General features: G+C 39.1%; 1 protein-coding gene and 1 pseudogene across 4 annotated transcripts in view; both read right to left on the bottom strand.

The window, feature by feature from the left end:
- Nucleotides 1-631: 631 nt before the first annotated feature.
- Nucleotides 632-11,755, bottom strand: LOC140709542 (tripartite motif-containing protein 60-like; annotated as a pseudogene).
- Nucleotides 8,426-21,590, bottom strand: part of LOC103226025 (uncharacterized) — a 48,259-nt gene continuing 35,094 nt past the window's right edge. The window contains exons 3-4 of one of the 4 annotated variants that reach the window (XM_007981243.3): nucleotides 15,391-15,454; nucleotides 8,426-15,108 (exon numbers count right to left, since the gene is read on the bottom strand). In XM_007981243.3, the coding sequence (XP_007979434.2) occupies nucleotides 14,075-15,108; nucleotides 15,391-15,403 (1,047 nt within the window). In that variant the 5' untranslated portion in view covers nucleotides 15,404-15,454 and the 3' untranslated portion in view covers nucleotides 8,426-14,074. Of the gene's footprint in view, nucleotides 15,133-15,390; nucleotides 15,455-21,590 lie in introns of all 4 variants that reach the window. The other 3 variants (XM_007981241.3, XM_007981240.3, XM_007981239.3) reach the window with 3 other exon arrangements.

Here is a 21,590-nt window from a genome sequence, read left to right on the forward strand (position 1 = left end):
CCCTCTCCCTATGCAAACTGGTAAAAGACTTTGGAATTTTTGAGCTGTCCTTGCCATCTTCCCTGTTTTGTTTTAATACATGCTTTTTAATAACCCAGTTTGATTCTTCCCACCTTCAGGCTACCAAACTTCCAACAGTCACACAACCACAGCCTTGGACAATGGCCCCTTTCATAGGGGACACTTAGATAGGCCTCTTAGGGAGATCTGACTGCCATTTTTCCAAAACAGTGCCCCCTGTCAGCAGGAAGCAGTTGAAAGTGTTTTTTGTCCTCATCTTTATTTTGATTCTAACAGCAGTTAGATGTACTTCTTTAGCGAGGGAAATAACAGAGTTAGAGAACAGCCAAGGGTCCTGGGAGAAACCCCATCTTCAAGCCTAAAACAGCCTGAAGGCTAAAAAATCAGACTGCTGGTCCCAGATGAAGCCTGCCTTTTCTAACTGATTCTCTCTGAATAATGTCCACCTGCACACTGGAGGAAGGGAGTAGAGTTGTGGAAAGTTTACCCCTTGTGCAGGGAGGAGGAGCCTGGCCTCTTCAGTTTCTGTGTGATGGTCTGGTGTTCACCAGTCTAGGAGGTGGAGCCTGTAAATAGGGCTCCGCCTCACTTTGTTGAGGTTTTTTTTTTTTTTTTTTTTTTTTTTCCGGTTTTTAACCCAATCAACTCTACTGCTCATCCTTCAGAGTGTCCCTGAGCCTAATCTTTCCTAGTCATGTGACAAGAACCCAATTTTGCTGAAGGAGAAAGTTCTGCAACATGAGAATTTGGAACCCTCATTTAAGATAAGCTTAGTATATGCATGTGGCTTCTTTTATCTGTTTCAACATTTTTCTGTCTTTATGCCAACACCACAGTATTTTGATTACTATAAATTTGCAACATATTTTTAAACAAAAAAAGAATTACGCTTCTGAGTTTACTATTTATTTCCAGGTTGTTTGGCTACTTGTGGTTTTTTTTGAGTGTTTACAGAAATTATAGGGCAATATTTTGGTGGCTCACTCCTGTGATCCCAGAACTTTGGGAAGCCAAGGCAGGTGGATTGCTTGAGCCCAAGAGTTTGAGACCAGCCTGGGCAATATGGTGAAACCCTGTTTCTACAAAAAATACAAAAACTTGCTGAGCCTGGTGGCATGCACCTGCAGTCCCAGTTACTTGTAAGGCTGAGGTGAGAAAATCAATTGAGCTTGAGAGGTCAAGGCTACAGTAAGCCATGATTATGACACTGCACTCTAGCCTGCGTGACACAGCTAAATATTGATTCAAACATTTTAGAATGTTTTAGTACTGCTTCAAAAAGTTCCATTGGTTTTTTTGAAAGAGATCTCATTGATTTGTAGATCATTTTGAATATCATTAACATCTAAAGAAACTTGCACGTTCTATTTCTTGAAAAATAGTATGCCAAATAATTTGTCAGGTTTTCACATATATGCAGGCATGCTAGTTTTCTTTTGGTTTTTAACTTCCAGTTATATTTCATTGTAGTCAGAAATACTTTTTATGATTACCATTTGTTTATGCTAAAACTTGCATTCTAGCTTAGAAGTTTGCCTATCTTAGTAGAAGTGCCATATGCAATTAGAATTATGTATTATGCTATTGTTGGGTGAAATGTTTTGTAGATTATTCCCAGGTCTTATTTTTCTTTTTAACCTTTTATTTCCCTTTGCATTTGCCTTTATCTTTATTTTTTCTTTATTTTTTATTTACTTTCATTTTTTTCTATTAATTTTATTTCTATTTTTCTTTTTTCTCATTACATTCTCATTTCAAATTTTCTAGAATTCTTGCTTGTAATGTTTTATTTTTTTTTGTTTCTTTTATTTCCATTCATATCCCCTATTATTTTTCTCCACATTTTTTTTTCATTTTTCTAATTCTTAAAATTTTCTTATTTTATTGCAAATTATTCCATTTATTTCTCTTGATTTTATTGTATTTATTATCTTCATCTTCATTTTTCACTGATCTTAATCACATTTGTTTATTTTTCTTTATTTCAGTTTGTCCTTACTATTTCTTAATTACTTTAAATTTATCTTTATATTTCATTTTCGTTCTCTTGATTTCATTTGTTTCACTTTATTTTTCTATATTTTGCTTTGTAAAACAGAAGGGATGAGCTATTTTAGATTGGCTTAGCCATAGTGGTCAAGACTCATTTGCTGAGGCTCTCTGGCAGCCACTCTACCCCAGGAGTCTCCAACCCAGGGTATAGTCAGGGACTCCTAGCAGGATTGCTAAGATCCCTGGGCAGATCTTTCATTGTTACAGGCCCATCTAGCATTCAGTGTCATGGGCCATTTCTGCTGCTTTCTGAAGCCTGCTGCAAGTCTTAGTGTTGCTAGGCCAAGACTCTGACTGCCTCTTTGTGTCCCAGTGGATCGCCCACACATAATCCAGGGCACTGACTTCTTTCCCAGGAGAGGGCCACACCCACTCCACTGCAGCAGGGCATGTTTGGAACATATGTGTCTTTTCTTTGTTATAAAAGAATTTTTTTTTGTTTTTTGAGATGGAGTCTTGCTCTGTTGCCCAGGCTGGAGTGCAGTGACGTGATCTCAGCTCACTGCAACCTGCAACCTCCGCCTCCCAGGTTCAAGTGATTCTCCTGCCTCAGCCTCCCAAGTAGCTGGGATTACAGGTGTCTGCCACCACACCCAGCTAATTTTTTTTTTTTTTTTTTTTTTGTATTTTTAGTAAAGACAGCATTTCACCATGTTAGCCAGACTGGTTTCGAACTCCTGACCTCAGGTGATCCACCCGCCTTGGCCTCCAAAAGTGCTGGGATTACACGTGTGAGCCACCGTGCCCAGCTGAGAAAAAAATTTTTTTTTAACTTGACATACAACTTATTATGAAAATGTCAGCTTTATGGGTAGATATACATGCAAATATGTGCAAAAATGAACATTTCTACATTTTATTTAACAATTTCATAGAGTTGCTATTTTACCCTTCCCTGTCTTTACACGTTCAATGGGAAAATCTTCAGTGAAGACTCCTCAGTGTGATAGACAAAATGTTGTGCAATGATCGATGCAGTGAAGTAACTTCTGGTTTTCACTTGGAGCTCTCACAGCTAGGATTAAAAACCCTTGGTTGTAAACTCACATGATTAGGAGTTATAGTCTGCCATCATAATTGTTTTCAACTTGCCAAGGGAAAAAGTGGGAAATTGTTTCCCTCAGACCTACTCATCTCCCTTTCATAGGTTTTCAGGGTGTGCACTGTCCAGATTGCTTAGAAGCTCATGATCACAGAGGTCGTATTTGTCAAGAGAAAGCTTTGTTGCAGGATTAAGTGAAGGTGTTTACCACTCAGGACCCATGGGTCCTCCAGAGGCAGGATGAGCTTAAAAATCATTCCTGAATCCAGAAAGTAATGACAGAAGTTAGGGGCTGCCCACAGGAGAAAGAAAAATGCTCCCTTTTCCTTTCCAAGTGCTCACTGCTTATTCTGGCATTAATCGTGCTTCTGACCACGATGTGTTTCTTAGTCATCTTTCTTGGTATTCCACTGATTGTGCATCTAAGGAAAAGAGGCCTGGATGAGAGTGGTAAAGAGAACAACTGCATCCTTCTATAGCCGATGCCTTGGTGAGTTTTGAAGCACACTGAGCACTCGGAAATCCTTCCTCACTATGGGGTAAGTTATGTCAAATTTGACTCCCATGGAAATGGCACCAGGTTCAAGATGTCAAAGAAGAGACTCAGAACCAGTGAATGAGATATGGAGTTTTACTGGGGACTTACATAGAGGGGAGAAGGTCCAGTGTCAGTGGGCTTAGCAGGATAACCACACCCACTTGCAGAAAGCATGCAGTTTGTATAGCATTTTTATTTAGCACTTTTTTTCTGAGCAACCTTTCACCTGTCAGACTTCATTTAACAAAAAAGGAATGGCCTCAATTCCCTGTGTGGCCTAGGTTCCATGCCACAGGATGGGACAGACCAGGGGCTCAGATGTTCCTCATAGATAAAAAACAATCTCCAGGTTGGCCACTACTAGATTTTTTAGCTTAAAACTCTGAACATTCAGAAGCATTTTTTATACATGGTGAGTCTCCAGGTATGCCCGAGTCAAGTTCACACTGTCAGTTGCATCCATCATACAGGCTGGTTCAGGCAGTGGAGGTTCTTCTTCCTGAGACTAGATTCAAAAAAGTATTTGCTTTTTCTTAAATCATTGGGTTGACAGTTTACTAAAGGCCTGAAGTGTGTGCACATTGCTGGTACGGTTGTCTAAGTTAATGAGATGGCTTCATAGTTGGTAGGGCCTGTTCCCGTTACAGGTGTGACTGGGTGTGTACAGGCTGCTGAGGTGCCTCTTTCCCAGACTTTCATTGGACCATGACATTCTGAGGTCCCAGTTCCACCATTTTCCAAGGTGGGACATGCTGAACCAGACCCTGGAATTGTGGTTCAGGGTGACCAGGCTGTGGCTGCTCTTTAAAAGGCAGAACTGCCAGGTCTATGTCTTATTTTCCTTGTCATTCTAATGTATCTTTTGGCATGGAGACCAGCAAAGTCTGAGTATGTGGCAGCCCTCCTGCTAGAGTTGGTACTATTTATACATGACTCTTAAGAGTCAAAGTAGGTTGAGCGATCTCTCTTCCTGGCACAGCCTGAGTAGGCTAGAGCACTGTGACTCTTAAAGCTTAGCTCATGCAGTCTTCAGGGAAATTTCAAAAAACCATAGGATGAGGGGGTAGAGAAAAAGCTGGTATAAATAAAAGTTGCAGGTGAAATAATTGTAGGCAGGAAGAGAACGGGACCTGCTTGGAACAGTACACACACTGCCTGGGTACAGCTGAACAGTCAAGCCAGTTCTCTGATTTGGGCCTTGTGCAGTGGGATTAACAGGCCCATTTCTGCTCTGGCCTGGATGCTGAACATTTTGGTTCTAGAACCAAATGTGGATTCTGGACTCGGGAATTCCAGTTGGGTTTCACAGGCCAGTGAAGTGAGGAGGCCCAGGTGGGCCCACAAAAGTGGCTGTGGGTGAGCTTACCACACATGACTGGCTGCTTCTATGCCTACATTCACAAGAGAGATCTTCTTCCTCAAAGGCATGCCCAGGGAGATCTGAGGCTCATGGGAGCCAAGTGAAGAAAAAAGGTGATGCCTCAGCCCAGTGCTTTTGCCCTTCCTGGCTTGTGGCTTTGGGGGCTCAAAGTGCTCATCAGAAAAATGGGCAATGAAAGCTCAGTGACTGGCTGCTCACCCCACTTTTACCAGGCGACTGCACAATGCTCACTCTGCAGCTCCAGGTACAGCCTGTGTTTCAAAAAGCTGGGGGATCTCTGGGCTGAATTCAGGAGTCCCCCTCAGGGGCTCCTCCTGCCTACCCCTCTGTGCCCACCTGACAGCTCACCATGTCTGCTGTATGCTTATTGCCTGCTCTTGGCAAGCCCATGTCTCCCTGGGTTGGCTTGGGGCACATGCTCACTGAAGCCCAGGTGGCCTGACCATCCTTCCTCCAATGTACAGCCTTAGGCAGGTGCCACCCAGGTTTTCTCCTAGAATGTGATCTCAGGGGATCGCAGCAGCACATTCCACTCTAACTTACTGACTAGTTAATCAAAAAGTCACTTAATGTACCAAGGTGGGTGTGGGCCTTGACACTCTTGATATCCTTCCTCTAGTGGGGCTGCACTGGGGGTTGCCATCCTTATTTCTTGGTGGAAAAAGCTAGCAGGTGAGGCAGGACTCAAGCACTAGGGACAGGACAGAGAACCTTGGCTGGCCTCACCCAGGGCCCTCTGTGGCTCCTGCAGGCAGGAGGGCTCCATGGAGCTTCAGATCCCTTTTCTAGGATGGTGCCCATAGCCCCTTCCTGGATCTCCAAGAAGGGCCCACTCTTTCTGCAACCTGTACCTACTGGTCTCTAAATGGAAGGTGAGCATCTGGTCTCTAAATGGAAGGTGAGCATCCATTTATGTTTGCGGACATGGCCTTCTGCTCCATTTCCATGAGAAATACCTAGGGAATCCTGGGCCTGTGGTGGAGGTTCTCTAAGTGCCAAAGTCAGTAAGTCTCAAGAATATAATTAATAGTATTTTCTGCACATTACTATCTCAGGGTTACTTTTGCCCAAAAATGTGTAAAAACAAACATTAAGATTTTTATCCTTTACATTATCTTAATTAGGTCATCATACAAACCTTTTATTTTCCTCCCAATCATTGAATTTTTGTTTTATTCTCTGTTTAAATTGTTACCTGCTTTAGAGGCAAAAACTTAAAAAAAAAATACACTACACAAATACTAACAGGTAACAGCAATTTATTTAAATGTAATTAGATTTAAGTAAATAATTTAAGTAAACAGTTTATATTACTTGTATAAATTATTTTACATCTCACCCTCAATCTTAAAAAAAAAATTTAGCTAGGTATGCAATTCAAAATTGACAGATTTTTTTAAAATAGGTAACTTAACATTTTATTGGACAAGTTGGGTAATATTAATTCTCAAATATTTTATCTTAGAAATCAACACACTTGACAATTGATATTCATAGTATCTATGAAAGTGACATTCTGAACGTGCTTTATACTTGCCAAAAATTTAGGAGAAAAAAATCTATTCTGGCCTTCAGCAGTAAAACTTAAAGATTAAAGAAATAAGATTAAATTTACTGGTTAAATTACCCAAAAAACTGAAACAGATTCATTTACTTGTTCTTTATCTTTCAGTATCTGATAATGAACAGATTTTGAGATGTTCAGAATCTGCTTCAGTATAGAAATAAGGCCAAATAGCTCTTGTGAAAGAATCATTAAAATATACAGAACAAACCTATCACTTACATTACTTTAAAAAATCACCAAATTCATAGTTCAAAAGAATACCAATCTTATTGGATTTTACTACTGACAGAAGCGGGCTTTTTTAGGACCTGATGCAGCATAACCACTCTATATATCATCCAATTGCCCCCAAATCAACCCAGAACTGAAGGTTGATCCTGCCAGGTCCTAAGAAGATCGTCTTGACACACACCCAATTTTCATTTAGGATCGTTTCCCACTTCTCTTTCCAGTAATGTCTGCCAGAATGACACTTCTGAGGGCCCAGGACAGCAGGGCAGAAATAAAATCTCCTTGGGTTATAACAAACGTTTGGTTTTGTTCTTCCATTACACAGCTTTTTCTATCCTCGGAGACAATAAGTTGAGGATGTGCTGTGTCAAGATCTGAAACCAAGGACAGGTGCAGTGGCTCACACGTGTATTCCCAGCACTTTGGAAGGCTGAGGTGGGTGGATCATGAGGTCAGGAGATCAAGACCATCCTGGCTAACACGGTGAAACCCCATCTCTACCAAAAATACAAAAAATTAGCTGGGCCTGGTGGTGGGCACCAGTAGTCTCAGCTATTCGGGAGGGTGAGGCAGGAGAACTGCTTGAACCTAGGAGGCAAAGGTTGCAGCGAGCAGAGATTACGCCACTGCACACCAGCTTGGGTGACAGAGCGAGATTCCATCTCAAAAAAAGAAAAAAAAAAGATCTAGAATTAAATCTACTTGAAATAGTTCTGTCTAAGCCAGAATATAGAGGAGGACGACTAAAATCATATATATATATGATTTTGGAGACGGAGTCTCACTCTGTCGCCTAGGCTGGAGTGCAGTGGCGCGATCTCGGCTCACTGCAAGCTCTGCCTCCCGGGTTTATGCCATTCTCCTGCCTCAGCCTCCTGAGAGGCTGGGACTACAGGCGCCCGCCACCACGCCCGGCTAATTTTTTGTATTTTTAGTAGAAACAGGGTTTCACCATGTTTGCCAGGATGGTCTCGATCTCCTGACCACGTGATCCGCCCACCTCGGCCTCCCAAAGTGCTGGGATTACAGGCGTGAGCCACCGCGCCTGGCCCTAAAACCATATTTTATATTTCGTTAATCTATATGAAAAGAGTTCAGGGTATTTTAGGTTTCAATACCTGTGGTGCACACTCTTAATACATGTCAGCAATTTCAGGTTTGACTGCATAGAATTGCCCTCTACCTCCCCCAGTAGATGTTTAAATGTAGAAACATAATCTGAAAATTTTACAAGGTTTTCACTTAGTTTTGCTAAAATGTCCATCTCTTCATCTTGTTTCAATTGTGAGAGTCAACTGTGCAACATGGGTACAATTATGCTCTCTTCATATGCAGAATTAATGTCATTGTTTTTACATAGATACTTTCCATTTTTCACCTGAGACCACAGGCTAATTTCAAAAAGAATATTTACTTTTAATTATGTAGCTTCTGTTACATAGCTAGTATTGTCTTTGTTTACTTCATGTATATGCCAAAAAGACCTGATAACTTATGAAACATTAACTGTTTACTTCAACAAACTGGCTCAGTAAATTTAATAAACTCAATTATGTCAATTTTATAAAGTAAAATGCAATAACTAAACAAAAATTGGATTAAATAGCATTCTCTAATTGAAACAAAATATAAAATATACTAAATAACATACAATACACACACTATGAAATTACTCATATGTGAAAATTATTTTGTGAACACCATTAAATATTATCAAAGTCACTTTCATAATCTCTGCGGGGATTATACAAAGAATGTTTTATGAAATTAGATGAAAAGAAAATTACATATTATGTCTATGGTTAGCAACAGGCAAACAAACAACAAAAAAATAGAATTTGCACAAGATGATTCTAAGCCAGGAGCAATGACATTTTAGATAAATGAATTTAATATACAGCAGAGAAAACAGATTTGCTTTCAAAATCTCTGAAGTTTCTGGTTTGCTGGTAACTGATCAAAACTTGTAAAATTATCTATTTCACTCTAATATTTTTCTTTTCTTCTCAGAGTAGGTACACAACCATAAACAAATACGATTACTTTCTCTATAAATCTGTTACACCTAAAGTTTATTTCATAGTGATATATTTGTATATTTAAATCCATGTAAAACAAAATTAAAGGTCTGTATGTGTTTAGCAGACCAGAGAAGTCATATGTTCAACAAAAAAAAGTAGGATAAAATTTTGTAAATAGTTGTTCAGAATTCAGATACATATAGCTCCATTATACTCATAATCTTTGTTACGACCATCATAATAACCTGTAGTTACAACAAAACAAAAATGTAAGTTATAGAAACCATATTCTCTAAATTATTTTAAGTTAAAGACCACTGACAAAGGGATCACTAGAGATGTTACTCCACTGTCACCCAACAGTATATTGTTACCTATAACCTTGGGTTAAGATGGGATAAATTATCATCAGTGGCAAGATACATATTCAGTGTAAAATAGCCTTAACACAGTAACAACAATTTTGGTTTATTAAAACAAATTAAGTTCACACGCTGTCATTAAAAAGGCATTTTGAAATTTACTGTATTTTAATAACCTTAATTTGCAAATGGTAAAGCAATTTCCTTCTAAAATTCAAACTGTTTCTCTTACTAAGCAGATTATCCTGATCACTTACCACACTCCTATCATCCTGTCACTTACGACACCGCTGTAAACTACTAAGTGGCCTTTCCACTTAGGATTTCTTCATGTATCTTAGATTTCAGTTTACTTAACCTTCCATGGGAAAGTATATAAATCTGTCCATCTAATAGAGAAGAACCTCTCATAACTCTGGTGCAGCAATCATTGACCATGTTTTCACATAAATTCTAGAAATGAAGACATAGCATCAAATGTAAGAATTAAATTACATCAATATTTGCTTTTGAAAAAATACTGAATCCTTTTAATATAAAAAAGTAGGTTCCTTTTAGAGAAAAGTGATCGAGACTGCTGACTAGAAGCAGCTAGACTGTAGTTCTCATAGAGAGGAATACAAGGTGTACACAAATACAGCACCTGCAACTGAAACATCCAGGCACTTGCATTGGGAATAATCAAAGAAACAACTTATGGAGAATGGAGTAAAGAAAGGCAGGACAGTGGGCCACCTGGGAACAACATGGAGCCAAGGGAACCTCCCCACTCAGTAAAGCAGTGAGTGCATGTGTGACCCTGGGAACGCACAATTCTGCCACAGATCTGCGCAATCTTCAGGTGAGGAGATACCCTCGTGGACCCATTTCACCAAGGCCTTCAGTTTAACACACAGAGCTACATGGAGTCTTAGCAGAGCAGCTACTCAGGCCTGTGCAAATTCAAGAGCTTTAGATACTGGCTTTGCAGGCTTCCAGAAAAAGCAGCTGCAACTTGAGCAAAGCAGGAGGTTACACCCCTGTACATACTCATAGGAAAGAGGCAGAATCCAGGGGGCTGAGTAGTGGTGGTCTGTGGGACCCACTTCTACAATGCCTCACACAGTAAGACCTACTGGCTTAGATTCCAGCCAACCACTGGTAGCAGCGCTGCACCTCCCTGGGATGGAGCTACCAGAAAGAGGAGTGGGCCACCATCTTTGCTGCTTGGGCAACTTAGCCATTCCAGCCTTCAGGAATTGAAGAGCCCAAGCTGACTGGGGGCAGAAAGGATCTCCTAGCACAGTACAGGTGCTCTAAAAAGACAAGACCAGACTGCCTGTTAAAGCAGGTCCCCAATTTCATTCCTTCTCACTGGAAAGTACTTCCCAATGAGGGTCTCCAGCTACCACCACCAGCGCTCTTTGGTTGATGGAGTTTTGAAACCTCTTTGTGATATAGTTCCTAGAAGGAAGAGTGAGTTGCCATTTTTGCTGTTTGTGTGTTAGCTCTTCCAGCCTCTGGCTTTGGAGAATCCAAATAAACTGGGGGTGGAAGTGGTACCTCTGAACAGCAGAGTTGTCCTACAAAAATACGGTTAGACTGCTTTCTTGAGGGGGTCCCCAATCATGTTTTCCTCACTGGGTAAGACCTTCAACAGGGGCTTTCCAGCTACTTCCTACAGGTGCTTTTGGGTTGGAAACAGGTCTGTACCTCCCTGGGATGCAGCTCTCAGAGAAAAGGGCATGCTGCCATTGTTGCTGTTTTGCAGCATTCAGTGGTGATAACTTCCGGTACTAGAACATCTGAGGAGACTAGAAACTGCAGTGGACACCCAGTGGAAACTGCAACAGCCCTTCAGAAGTCGTCAGACTGTTATGTGAGTACCTGTTCTCATAAATTCTCATGAGGCAGGTTCTCCAGGCCTGGGCCACTAGCCAATCATTGCCAGAGCTATTGAGCCAGTAGCAACTTAGCAACTCCCTGGACAGAGCCTCCAGGGGCCTCTGCAGTACAACTGTCCTTGCCACCCTCAGACTCATGAAAAATCCAAAACCCTAAGTGCCTTATTCACACCTCAAACAACCTGCAGTTTACCCAAGGAGAGGAGGCCAGTCCATCCTCCATGGGTCCCACAAACTACCCACTGCTCCTCACCAGACAGTGAACCTCTAACTTGGCCAAAAGTACAGATCCTCCATCCTGGGCTGGCTGCACTGAGTGATTGCTGACCTACATCTCTCTAAGATGCAGCCCCCAGAAGACAAGCAAAGAGATGGGGCAGCAAGCCAGCTCACATGATACCCAGAGGATTTGGTGCAAGAGAATCTGTAGTAAAGTGTGGCCAGCGACGGCCATTTCTCCAGGCTCAACTTTCTCCCATAAGAGACTTTAGCCCTAGGGGAACTGTTGGGCCTAATTTCTGCAGGATGGTCTTGCAAATCAGAAGCAGCTGGTCCAACTGCGCACTCCTTGGACTGCTGGTCTCTCCCAGGGCCCCAGTCTGGCCACAGCTGCTTACAGGGCAGTCTCAGGTACCCTGGAAGCTCATACCACAGCATCTGCACTGGTGGGCCATGCCTGACCCATGAGAAGCTCCAGCAAGGCAGCCCCTATCACTGCACCAGCCCACGCTTCTTCCCCACACTCCAGCTTCCCCCGAGACCATAGCAACTCCCCATATTTCTTTGCTGGCACATGTCTGCAAAGGCAGGTTTGGCTTTGCTTGCCCCACCAGCAAATGGAAATGCAATATGCCCCTGCCACCCCCAGCAACTGCCACTGTAGATGAAGCTTTGGTGGGCAGAGAGTCAGAAAACTCCACTCCTGCCTTTGTGCTAACACTGTGTGGAGAACAGGGTATCTTCCCACACTCTGAACAATCACTCCTTCTTGGGGGACACAGAGAAGGCATCAAAACCTTCGCTGGCCAGCATCCTCCCCTATACAAACACCACCTTTAAGTGCAACAGTACACAGTCTCCAGCAGGTATCCCCCACTCCCCTCCCAGCTGCTTTGCTCCTGCCAGTGAGGTGAATGCCAAAGACAGGCAGAAACCCCATATCCACTAGCACTCTGCTCCAGCTGTAGCACCTTGGTTCCACAGAATCGCAAACTCCAAATCTCAAGGAGCCAGAGAACAGAGTTGGGGCTCAATACAAGTCCCCCGGAGTTAGAGTATGCAGCCTCTGAGTTGTGAGCTGAGCACTGCCCACCCCCCACCACCACCAAAACAAAACAAAACAAAACAAAACAAAACTCCCGGGAACAAAGCCTGTTGGCTGCATCCATCTTATACCACAATCAAATACTCAAGACCATCAAATAGGATTACCAAAAAAAAAAAAAAAAAACAAACCCATTCAAAGGTCAGCAACCTTAAAGATATGCCCACAAAGACAAGACAAAATCAGTGCAAAGATAAAAACACAAAAAGCCAGAGTGACTTTTTTCATCCAAATGACCAAATTACGTTTCCAGCAAGGCTAAAGATGACAGAAGTAGAATTCAGAATATGGATAGAAACAAACTTCACTGAGTTACAAAAGTAAGTTGCAACCCAATGCAAGGAAGGGAAAACATTGCAGGAACTGACAGAAAAAACAGCCAGTGTAGAGAAAAATGTGGCCAACCTGATAGAACGGGAAAACACAATACAAAACCTTTATCATGTAATCACAAATATTAACAGCAGAATAGGCCAAGCAGAGGAAAGAATCTCAAGAGCTTCAAGACTGGCTTTCTGAAATAAGACAGACAAGAATAGTGAAAAAAGAAAAAAGAGGAATGAATAAAACCTCTAAGAAATATGGGATTATGTAAAGAAACCAAATCTATGATGCAAAAGATTGCCTGAAAGCGATGGGGAGAATGAAAACAACTTGAAATACATATTTCAGGATAACATCCACGAGAACTTCCCCAACCTAGAGAGGCCAATATTCAAATGCAGGAAACATGGAGAACCCCAGTAAGATACCCCATGAGAAGGTCATCCTCAAGACACATAATCATGAGATTCTCCAAGGTTAAAATGAAAGAAAAAATATGTTAAAAGGCAGCTACAGAAAAAAAGGACAGGTCACCTCTAAAAGAAGTCCATCAGAATAACAACGAACCTTTCAGCTGAAATCCTACAAGTCAAAAGAGATTAGGGGCCAATATTCAACATTCTTTAAAAAAGAATTCCAACACAGAATTTCACATCTGACCAAGGTAAGCTTCAGAATTAAAAAATACATATGATCCTATTCAGATAAGCAAATGCTGAGAAAATCTGTTACCACAAGATCTGTCTTACAAGAGCTTCTGAAGACAGCATTAAATAAGAAAGAATATTACCAGTCACTACAAAAGCACACTAAAGTATACAAACTGCAGACACTATAAGGCAACCACATAAACAAATGTGCAAAATAGCCAGCTAAGATTCTAATAACAGAATCAAATCCACACATATGAATACTAACCTTAAATGTAAATGGGCTAAATAACCAAATTAAAACACAGATGGCAAGCTGAATAAAGAATCAACATCTAACGGTGTGCTTTCATCGAGACAGCCATCTCAAATAAGCTCAAAATAAGGGGAAAAAGAAAAGTCTACCAAGCAAATAGAAAACAGGAAAAGCAGGGGTTGCAATCCTAGTTTCTGACAAAACAGACCTGAAATTAACATAGATTAAAAAAAAAAAGGGCATTACATAATAGCAAAGGGCTATATATGCACCCAACACATAAGCAACACATAAAGTTCTTAGAGACCCTCTAAGATGATAAATGTTCTTCCATCGTTATTACATTTATACTGCATTTGTTCAGTATTAAATTTCTGATGTTGAACACGGTATGAGGACTTGTTAAAGGCTTTTCCACATTTTTAACACTTGTGGAGCTTCTCTCTAGTATGAATCCTCTTATGTCTGATGAGGTGTGAGAACCAGCTCGATGCTTTGCCACATTCTTCACATTTGTAGGGTTTTTCTCCAGTGTGAATTCTCTTATGATTAGTCAGGTCTGAGAAGCACTTGAAGGTCTTGCCACATTCTTCACATTTGTAAGGTCTCTCTTCCATATGAATTCTCTTGTGGTTAAAAAGGGTGGAGGAGCGGGTAAAGGCTTTGCCACATTCTTCACAGATGTAGGGTTTCTCTCCAGTATGAATTCTCTTATGTTTACTAAGGGCCGAGAACCACTTAAAAGCTTTTCCACATTCATTACATTTGTAGGGTTTCTCTCCAGTATGAATTATCTTATGTTTAGCAAGGTCTGAGAACCACCTATAGGCTTTGTTACATTCTTCACATTTGTAGGGTTTCTCTCCAGTATGAATTCTCTTATGATTAGTAAGGTCTGAGAAGCACTTAAAGGCTTTGCCACATTCTTCACATTTGTAGGGTCTGTCTCCAGTATGATTTCTCTTGTGTTTAACAAGGGTTGAGGAGCAGGTAAAGGTTTTGCCACATCCTTCACATTTGTAAGGTTTCTCTCCAGTATGAACTCTCTTATGTTCAGTAAGGTTTGAAAACTTTTTAAAGGGTTTGCCACATTCTTCACATTTGTAGCATCTCTCTGCAGTATGAACTTTCTTATGTCTAGTAAAATCTGAGAACAACCTACAGTCTTTGCCACATTCTTCCCATTTGTAGCATTTCTCTCTGCTAAAAATTTCCTTATTTTCAGTGAAGATTGAGCACAACCGGCAATCTCTGCCAAATTTATTACATTGACAGGTTTTGCTATGAGTAGCTGAAAAACATTGATGAAGGCCATTATAACTGCTTTTCTGCCCCTTGCAATTACCCACACTTTGGTTGTCTTTCTTTAAATGTAAATTATTAGGGTCACAGCTTCCATATTTTCTCAGAATCACTTTTTGAAATGAATCTTTTATGTCATGCTCCGGCAATATCTCTGCAGTAAAATGAAAAGAGCCAGCTGGAGAAAAAAAAAAATTCTCCCTCATTAGACTCAGGTGAATACACTTTACAAATATATAGTTATACAAAGCACATTAACAAAATGACAATAAAATACCACAGGCTCTATATTCTTACAGACATATAAACCTACCAGAAATATACTGACCAAAATGCCTTTGCGAGAAGTCTAAGAACCAGGTAAGCATTTGCAGCATGCCAAGTGAGCAAATGCCAAGAACCACATAGAAGCGTAATAAAAGTATTTCATATTTACCCAACATAGTCATTCTTCATCCTATGATGACTCTAACTGTAGACTCCAAACTCCTGTCTTCCCCCTCCAAAAATAAATAAAATAGTGGCACATGTGTCCATGCTTCTGGCTTATTGAGACCTTACCAAAGACTAATTTCTATATTCCATGACAGTGTTGAAAGGAAAGGTGGTATATACTGACAGTTTCAGACAGATGAGACCAAAGGTAAATGACTGTTACAAGAGATGAAAGACTTCAGTATCATAGACAGACAATGGGTATAGCAAGTGACTACAGGATCTCAGTAAGAAACACAGGGAATGGCCAGGAGTGGTGGCTCACACCTGTAATCCCAGCACTTTGGGAGGCTGAGGCAGGAAGACCACCTGAGGTCAGAAGTTCAAGACCAGGCAGGCCAACATGGTGAAACCTCGTCTCAACTAAAAATACAAAAATAAGTAGGGCGTGGTGGCAGGCGCCCACAATTCCAGCTACTTGGGAGGCTGAGGCAGAAGAAAGGAGAATCGCTTGAACTCAGGAGGTGGAAGTTGCAATGAGCCAAGCTCATAACATTGCACTCTAGTCTGGGCAACAGGAGTAACACTCAAAACAAAACAAAACAAAACAAAACAACAACAAAATAAACAAAACAAAACAAAACAAAAATGGGGAATCTTTTTAAACTAAAAAACACACAAGCCCAGAGAAAACATTCATAGAACGGGCTTGAGAGACTCCAAAAATCTCTAGCCTAAAAAACTGGTATCATATTCCCCCAGACAAAAGTCTCTTAACACAGATTTTGACATGTGGCTTTTTATCATACAAATTGCAACCTACCATTACAACATATACAAAATATCAAGATAATATGGCTCAAAGATAAAAATGAATATCCAGAAATCATTTATTTAAAAAAGGAGATGTAAAAATTACATGAAACAATTTGAATTAAAGTCTAGATCTACTTTTTAAAAGAAAAAAAAATTACCCTAGAAAATCAAAATTACATCTCAATGATGCTCAATGAGTAAAATGGAAAAAAAAACAAAAACAAAATGAAATAACAAAAATGAAACCAACAAAAAGATAAAAAGCACAGAAAGATAAAAAAAATTGTGTAGAACTACAAAAAAAGACTAATATGCACTTCAACATTAGTAAAAAATATAAGAAAATCAAGAAGCTCGGCAAATTTCAACTAAGATTAACACAAAGAGATTTCTAACAAGACACAACATAAGCAATGATTTAAAAGTCGCAGACAAGAAGAGAATCTGGAATTCAGGAAGAAAAAAGAGATGTGTTATTTATATGCATGCTTCTGCCAGATTATGAGTAAATTTAAGAACACAAATCTTTCAGGCAAGAAGGGAGTAGGATGACATAGTTAAAGCACTGGAAAAAAAAAAAAAGTCCAAGCAAGTAACTTATCCAGCAAAAGTATTCTTCAAAATGAAAAGAAAAAAAACACCTAACTGTATCATTATATCAAGATCTGTATCAAGATCTAACTATATGTCTTCAAGAGGCTCATTTCAGATCTAATAAAAAAAAATGACTGAAAATGGCAGGATGAAAAATACAATTTATTCAAGTGTTAACCAAATGAGAGGAGAAGAGGCAACAATTTATTAAGTTGAAAACTGTCATATTTCATATAATTTACTTTAAGTCAAAATTCACAAGAGACAAAGTAGGACATTCAATTATAGTAAGAGGGTTCATTCACTGAGAACCTATAAATACAAGACAGTTTTTCCAAACACATAAAGCAAACATTGACGGAACTGAAGCAAAAATAGACAGCAATATAATAATGGAAGGATACATCAACATCCCACTTTCAGTAATAAATAGAGCAAGACAGAATATCAATGAGGGAACAAAAAACTTGAATGCACTATAAAATAATTACACCTAACGAATGTATACAGACAGCAGAATACACATCTTTTCAATATCTCATGAAACATTTTTCTAGATGGATGACCTGTGACATCAAAAAAGAAGTCTTAACAATTTTTTTTAATTGAAATTTTACAGACTATTATTTATGGTCCAAATGGAAGGAAACTAGAAATCAATAGCAGAAGAAAAGCTGAAAAATTCAAAAAACATAAAAATAAAACAACACTTTCTCTTCCCCAACTCCCAACCCGCCCAGATGGAGTACTGCTCTGTCACCAGGCTGGAGTGCAATGGCACAATCTCAGCTCACTGCAACCTCCGCCTCCTGTGTTCATGTGATTCCCCTGCCTTAGCCTCCCCTCCCGAGTAGCTGGGACTACAGGCATGCACCACCACGTGCCCAGCTAATTTTTTGTATTTTAGTAGAGACAAGGTTTCACCATGTTGACCAGGATGGACTTGATCTCCTGACCTCATGATGTGCCCACCTCAGCCTCCCAAAGCGCTGGGATGACAGACATGAGCCACTGCACCCAGCCAGCAACACACTTTTAACACACTTTTATTACTTTTGGAAGACGTAATATTGTGAAGATGTCCATGCTGCTGAAAGTGGCACACACGTTCAGTTCAACACACCCTTTTCAATTTTTAATTTTACTTTTCTGAAAAGAAAAACAAAAACCCACAAAATTACGTAAGATCTCAAGGGACCATGAAAAGCCTGACAATCTTTAAAAAGAAGAAAAATATTGGAAGCATTATGCTTAACAATTTCCAAACGCAAAACAAACCTACAGTAATCAAAGCACTTTGGTACTGGTATAAAGGTAGAACACCAAAGTAATGAAACAAAATGCAGCACAGATATAAACTCTTGAATATATGGTCAAGTGAGTTATTTGTACACCATATTGAAGCATTATACACAACAGAAAATAAGTAAAAGCAATTTAAACTTTCCTTACCAAATGAATGGATAATTTAAAATACAAAAAAGGGAATATTAATCAGCTTTTAAAAAGCAGGAGACCTTCTAATACCTATTATAAAGACAAATTTTGAAGACAACATGCTAAATAAGCCAGCTACACACACACAAATACTGTATGAATCTACTTACATGGAATATCTAAAATAGTTACATTCTTAAAAATAGAAAATAGAATGATGTTTGTAAAGGGTCAGACAACAGGAAAAATAAGTGGTGGATTCATGTGTATAGCATATTTCTTTTACAAAATAAAATGTTCTAAAGATATGTTGCTAAAAATGTCAATATACTTAAAGCTGAACTATGTAATTGAAAATATTAAAGAGTATAAAATACTGTTTTTTTAACTTTTATGTTTTAGACAGAGTTCTGCTCTTGAAGACCAGGCTGGACTGCAGTGATGCCATCTCGGCTCACTGCAACCTCCGCCTCCCAGGGTCAAGCGATTCTCCTGCCTCAGCCACTGCAGGAGCTGGGATTATAGGCGCACACCACTACACCTGGCTAATTTTATATTTTTACTACAGATGGGGTTTTGCCACGTTGGCCAGGCTGGTCTTGAACTTCTGACCTCAGGTGATCTGCCTGCCTTCACCTCCCGAAGTGCAGGGATTACAGCTGTGAGCCACCATGCTCGGCCCTTGTATTTCTTACAATTAAGAATATAAAACAATCATTGACTACTAACAACAACAACAAAAAAAAGCAAATATACAAGTCATAAAATAGGGGTAATATTTACACAGGCAAACAAACACAGAAATAATTATATTGGCAACATATGTATGACTGATTAACATCTGACTTTTGTCCAAACATTGGTTTAATGTGTACAGAGTTGAAATATTGGCATACAAAATTTTAATACATAAATAAAAACTAAAACCACAATTAATTAATGTGACATAGCCTACTATAAAACATGAGCCACTAAGATAGAAAATAGTGGAACAAAATTTAACAAAAAAATTAACCAAAAAATATTGAATCAACATAGTGTACTACTAAAAAATAATTATTCTAGATAGCCATGCATTTTAACTGTGACTGCACATTTATAAAGAGCACATATTTTGCTATTTTTGTTCAATTTCAACTTTTCCTATAGGTTCGGAGGCCACACGTCTAGGTTTGTTACATGGGTACATTATGTATTGCTAAGGTTTTGGATACTGCTACTACTACTCAGGTGGACAGCACAGTACCCCATAGGTACCTTTTCAGGCCTTGTTTCTTTCCTCCCTTCCTCCTCTAGTGGTTCCCAGTGTCTACTGTTTTCATTTTTTATATCCATGTATACTCAATATTTAGCTCTCACTTATAAGTAAGAACATACAGTATTTGCCTTCCTGTTTTTCTCCATTAATTTACTTAAGATAATGGCTTTCAGCTGCATCAATGTTGCTACAAAGAACATAATTTTTTTTGGCTGTGTAGTATTTCACTGTGTATAGGTACCAAATATTCTTTATCCAATCCACCAGTGATGGGCAACTAGATTGATTTCATGTCATTGTTATTAAAGACAATAAAGTTTGAATCACTAGTATACAGTGAAAGCAATAACATTTTATGGAAAATGCATTATAATCATTCATAAAAAGCTTTGATGAGAAAATATGAATAGGCACTTAAATAATACTGGACATACTTATTATGTCATTAATGTATAGCTGCTATTTTTGCACAAAATGTAAAGGTAAGACAACCTCTGGAAGCAAAGTATTACATTACTAAATAATATAAACAACATAAATACAGTACAATATTGTATGAAATAAACAATTAGAAATAAATTTATATAATCACATAGACAAAGTTTGAGAAAAGTTGATGAAAATGCTAGTAACTTTTTGTACACAGTAAACTTACAAATATAAATCAAAGATTATAATATATGGTGTGCCTGTTAATTATCTAGTTCACGTTTTATGTAACATATACATTTGAGCACATTACCTCAGAACTTGTGAAATTACAGGCATAGTTGTTATACAGCAAATCAGAAAGAAAAACATATATATGACAACCCTAGTAGTCTTCATAGTAAAGAAGATTATAAATTATTTGTAAATTATAAATAAGTTATTAAGAAATAGGTAACAATTTGGAATTTATTAGATGCTGGAGAGTGTTCTAAGTAACCTATGGTATTAGTGTTTTTTGGAATTCTGTGAAGTGAGTAGATAAAATCAACTATTCCACAGTAGAGGCATCTGTCATACAGAATTTAAATTTCTAAGCTTAGTTCCTACTAAGAAAAATATACTTTTGAAGTGAAATAGATGTTTAGATTTTCTTGTACTTAATCAGATGCTTTGTGCTCTGATAAAAGTTCTCACTTTCAATTTCTGTATGATCAACGGACTGGAAATTATAAAGCAGAAAACATATGACGTCTGTCCCGGGCCTCTCTCAAATCTCTTGACCAAATCTCAATGTCTCCCTACTCCTCTCACAGATATCTAACATAACACACAGATTTTTAAAAACAGCTTAAAAAGTAGTGGTCTTCAAAAATTTGCACAAATTTTCCAGATCCCTCAAAGCAATAGAAGAACAGTTAGATTATTTAGATCCTTACAGCATAAAAAGGAGTTGTCTCTCACTGTGAATGCACCAGCAGATTAAATGGATAAAAGACTTAAAAGAATTCAAAAGCTTAATAAGCATACATCAAAAAACTATCCTCTATGACAGTAAGAGGCTTTTCAAGAATCAATTCCATTAGAGAACAGCCTCCCAATCCACATTTTAAACTCTGGGTTTCTCCTTCACCTTTGGACCTTTCACATGTGTTATCTGCTAAATCATTCAGACCTATTTGAGTGTATGGCTATTCTTTCCACTCGCTTCATAGTCCAGTAATATTTTCTATGCTGCAGAAGGTAACCAGGTCTAGCTTAAAGACTTTGCAACGCAACCTTTCTATCCTTCAACAGCAATTGGTCTAAGTAAAACACAATCAACTCCCAGTATTATCCTCAGGAGAAATCTAAAACAATGGATCTGTTTAAAGTTCTGATAAATAGGCCAGACGCAGTGGCTCAAACCTGTAATCCCAGCACTGTGGGAGGCTGAGGCAGGTGGATCACGAGGTCAGGAGATCAAGACCATTCTGGCTCACACGTGAAACCCTGTCTCTACTAAAAATACAAAAAATGAGCTAGGTGTGGTTGCGGGCACCTGTAGTCCCAGCTACTACTGGTGAGAATCTGGGAGGTGGAGCTTGCAGTGAGGTGAGATCAGGCCACTGCACTCCAGCCTGGGCGACAGCGAGACTACATCTCAAAAAAAAAATAAAATAAAATAA

This window comes from Chlorocebus sabaeus, chromosome 21 (genome assembly GCF_047675955.1).
Source record: "Chlorocebus sabaeus isolate Y175 chromosome 21, mChlSab1.0.hap1, whole genome shotgun sequence".
In the NCBI taxonomy this organism is placed as follows: Eukaryota; Metazoa; Chordata; class Mammalia; order Primates; family Cercopithecidae; genus Chlorocebus; species Chlorocebus sabaeus.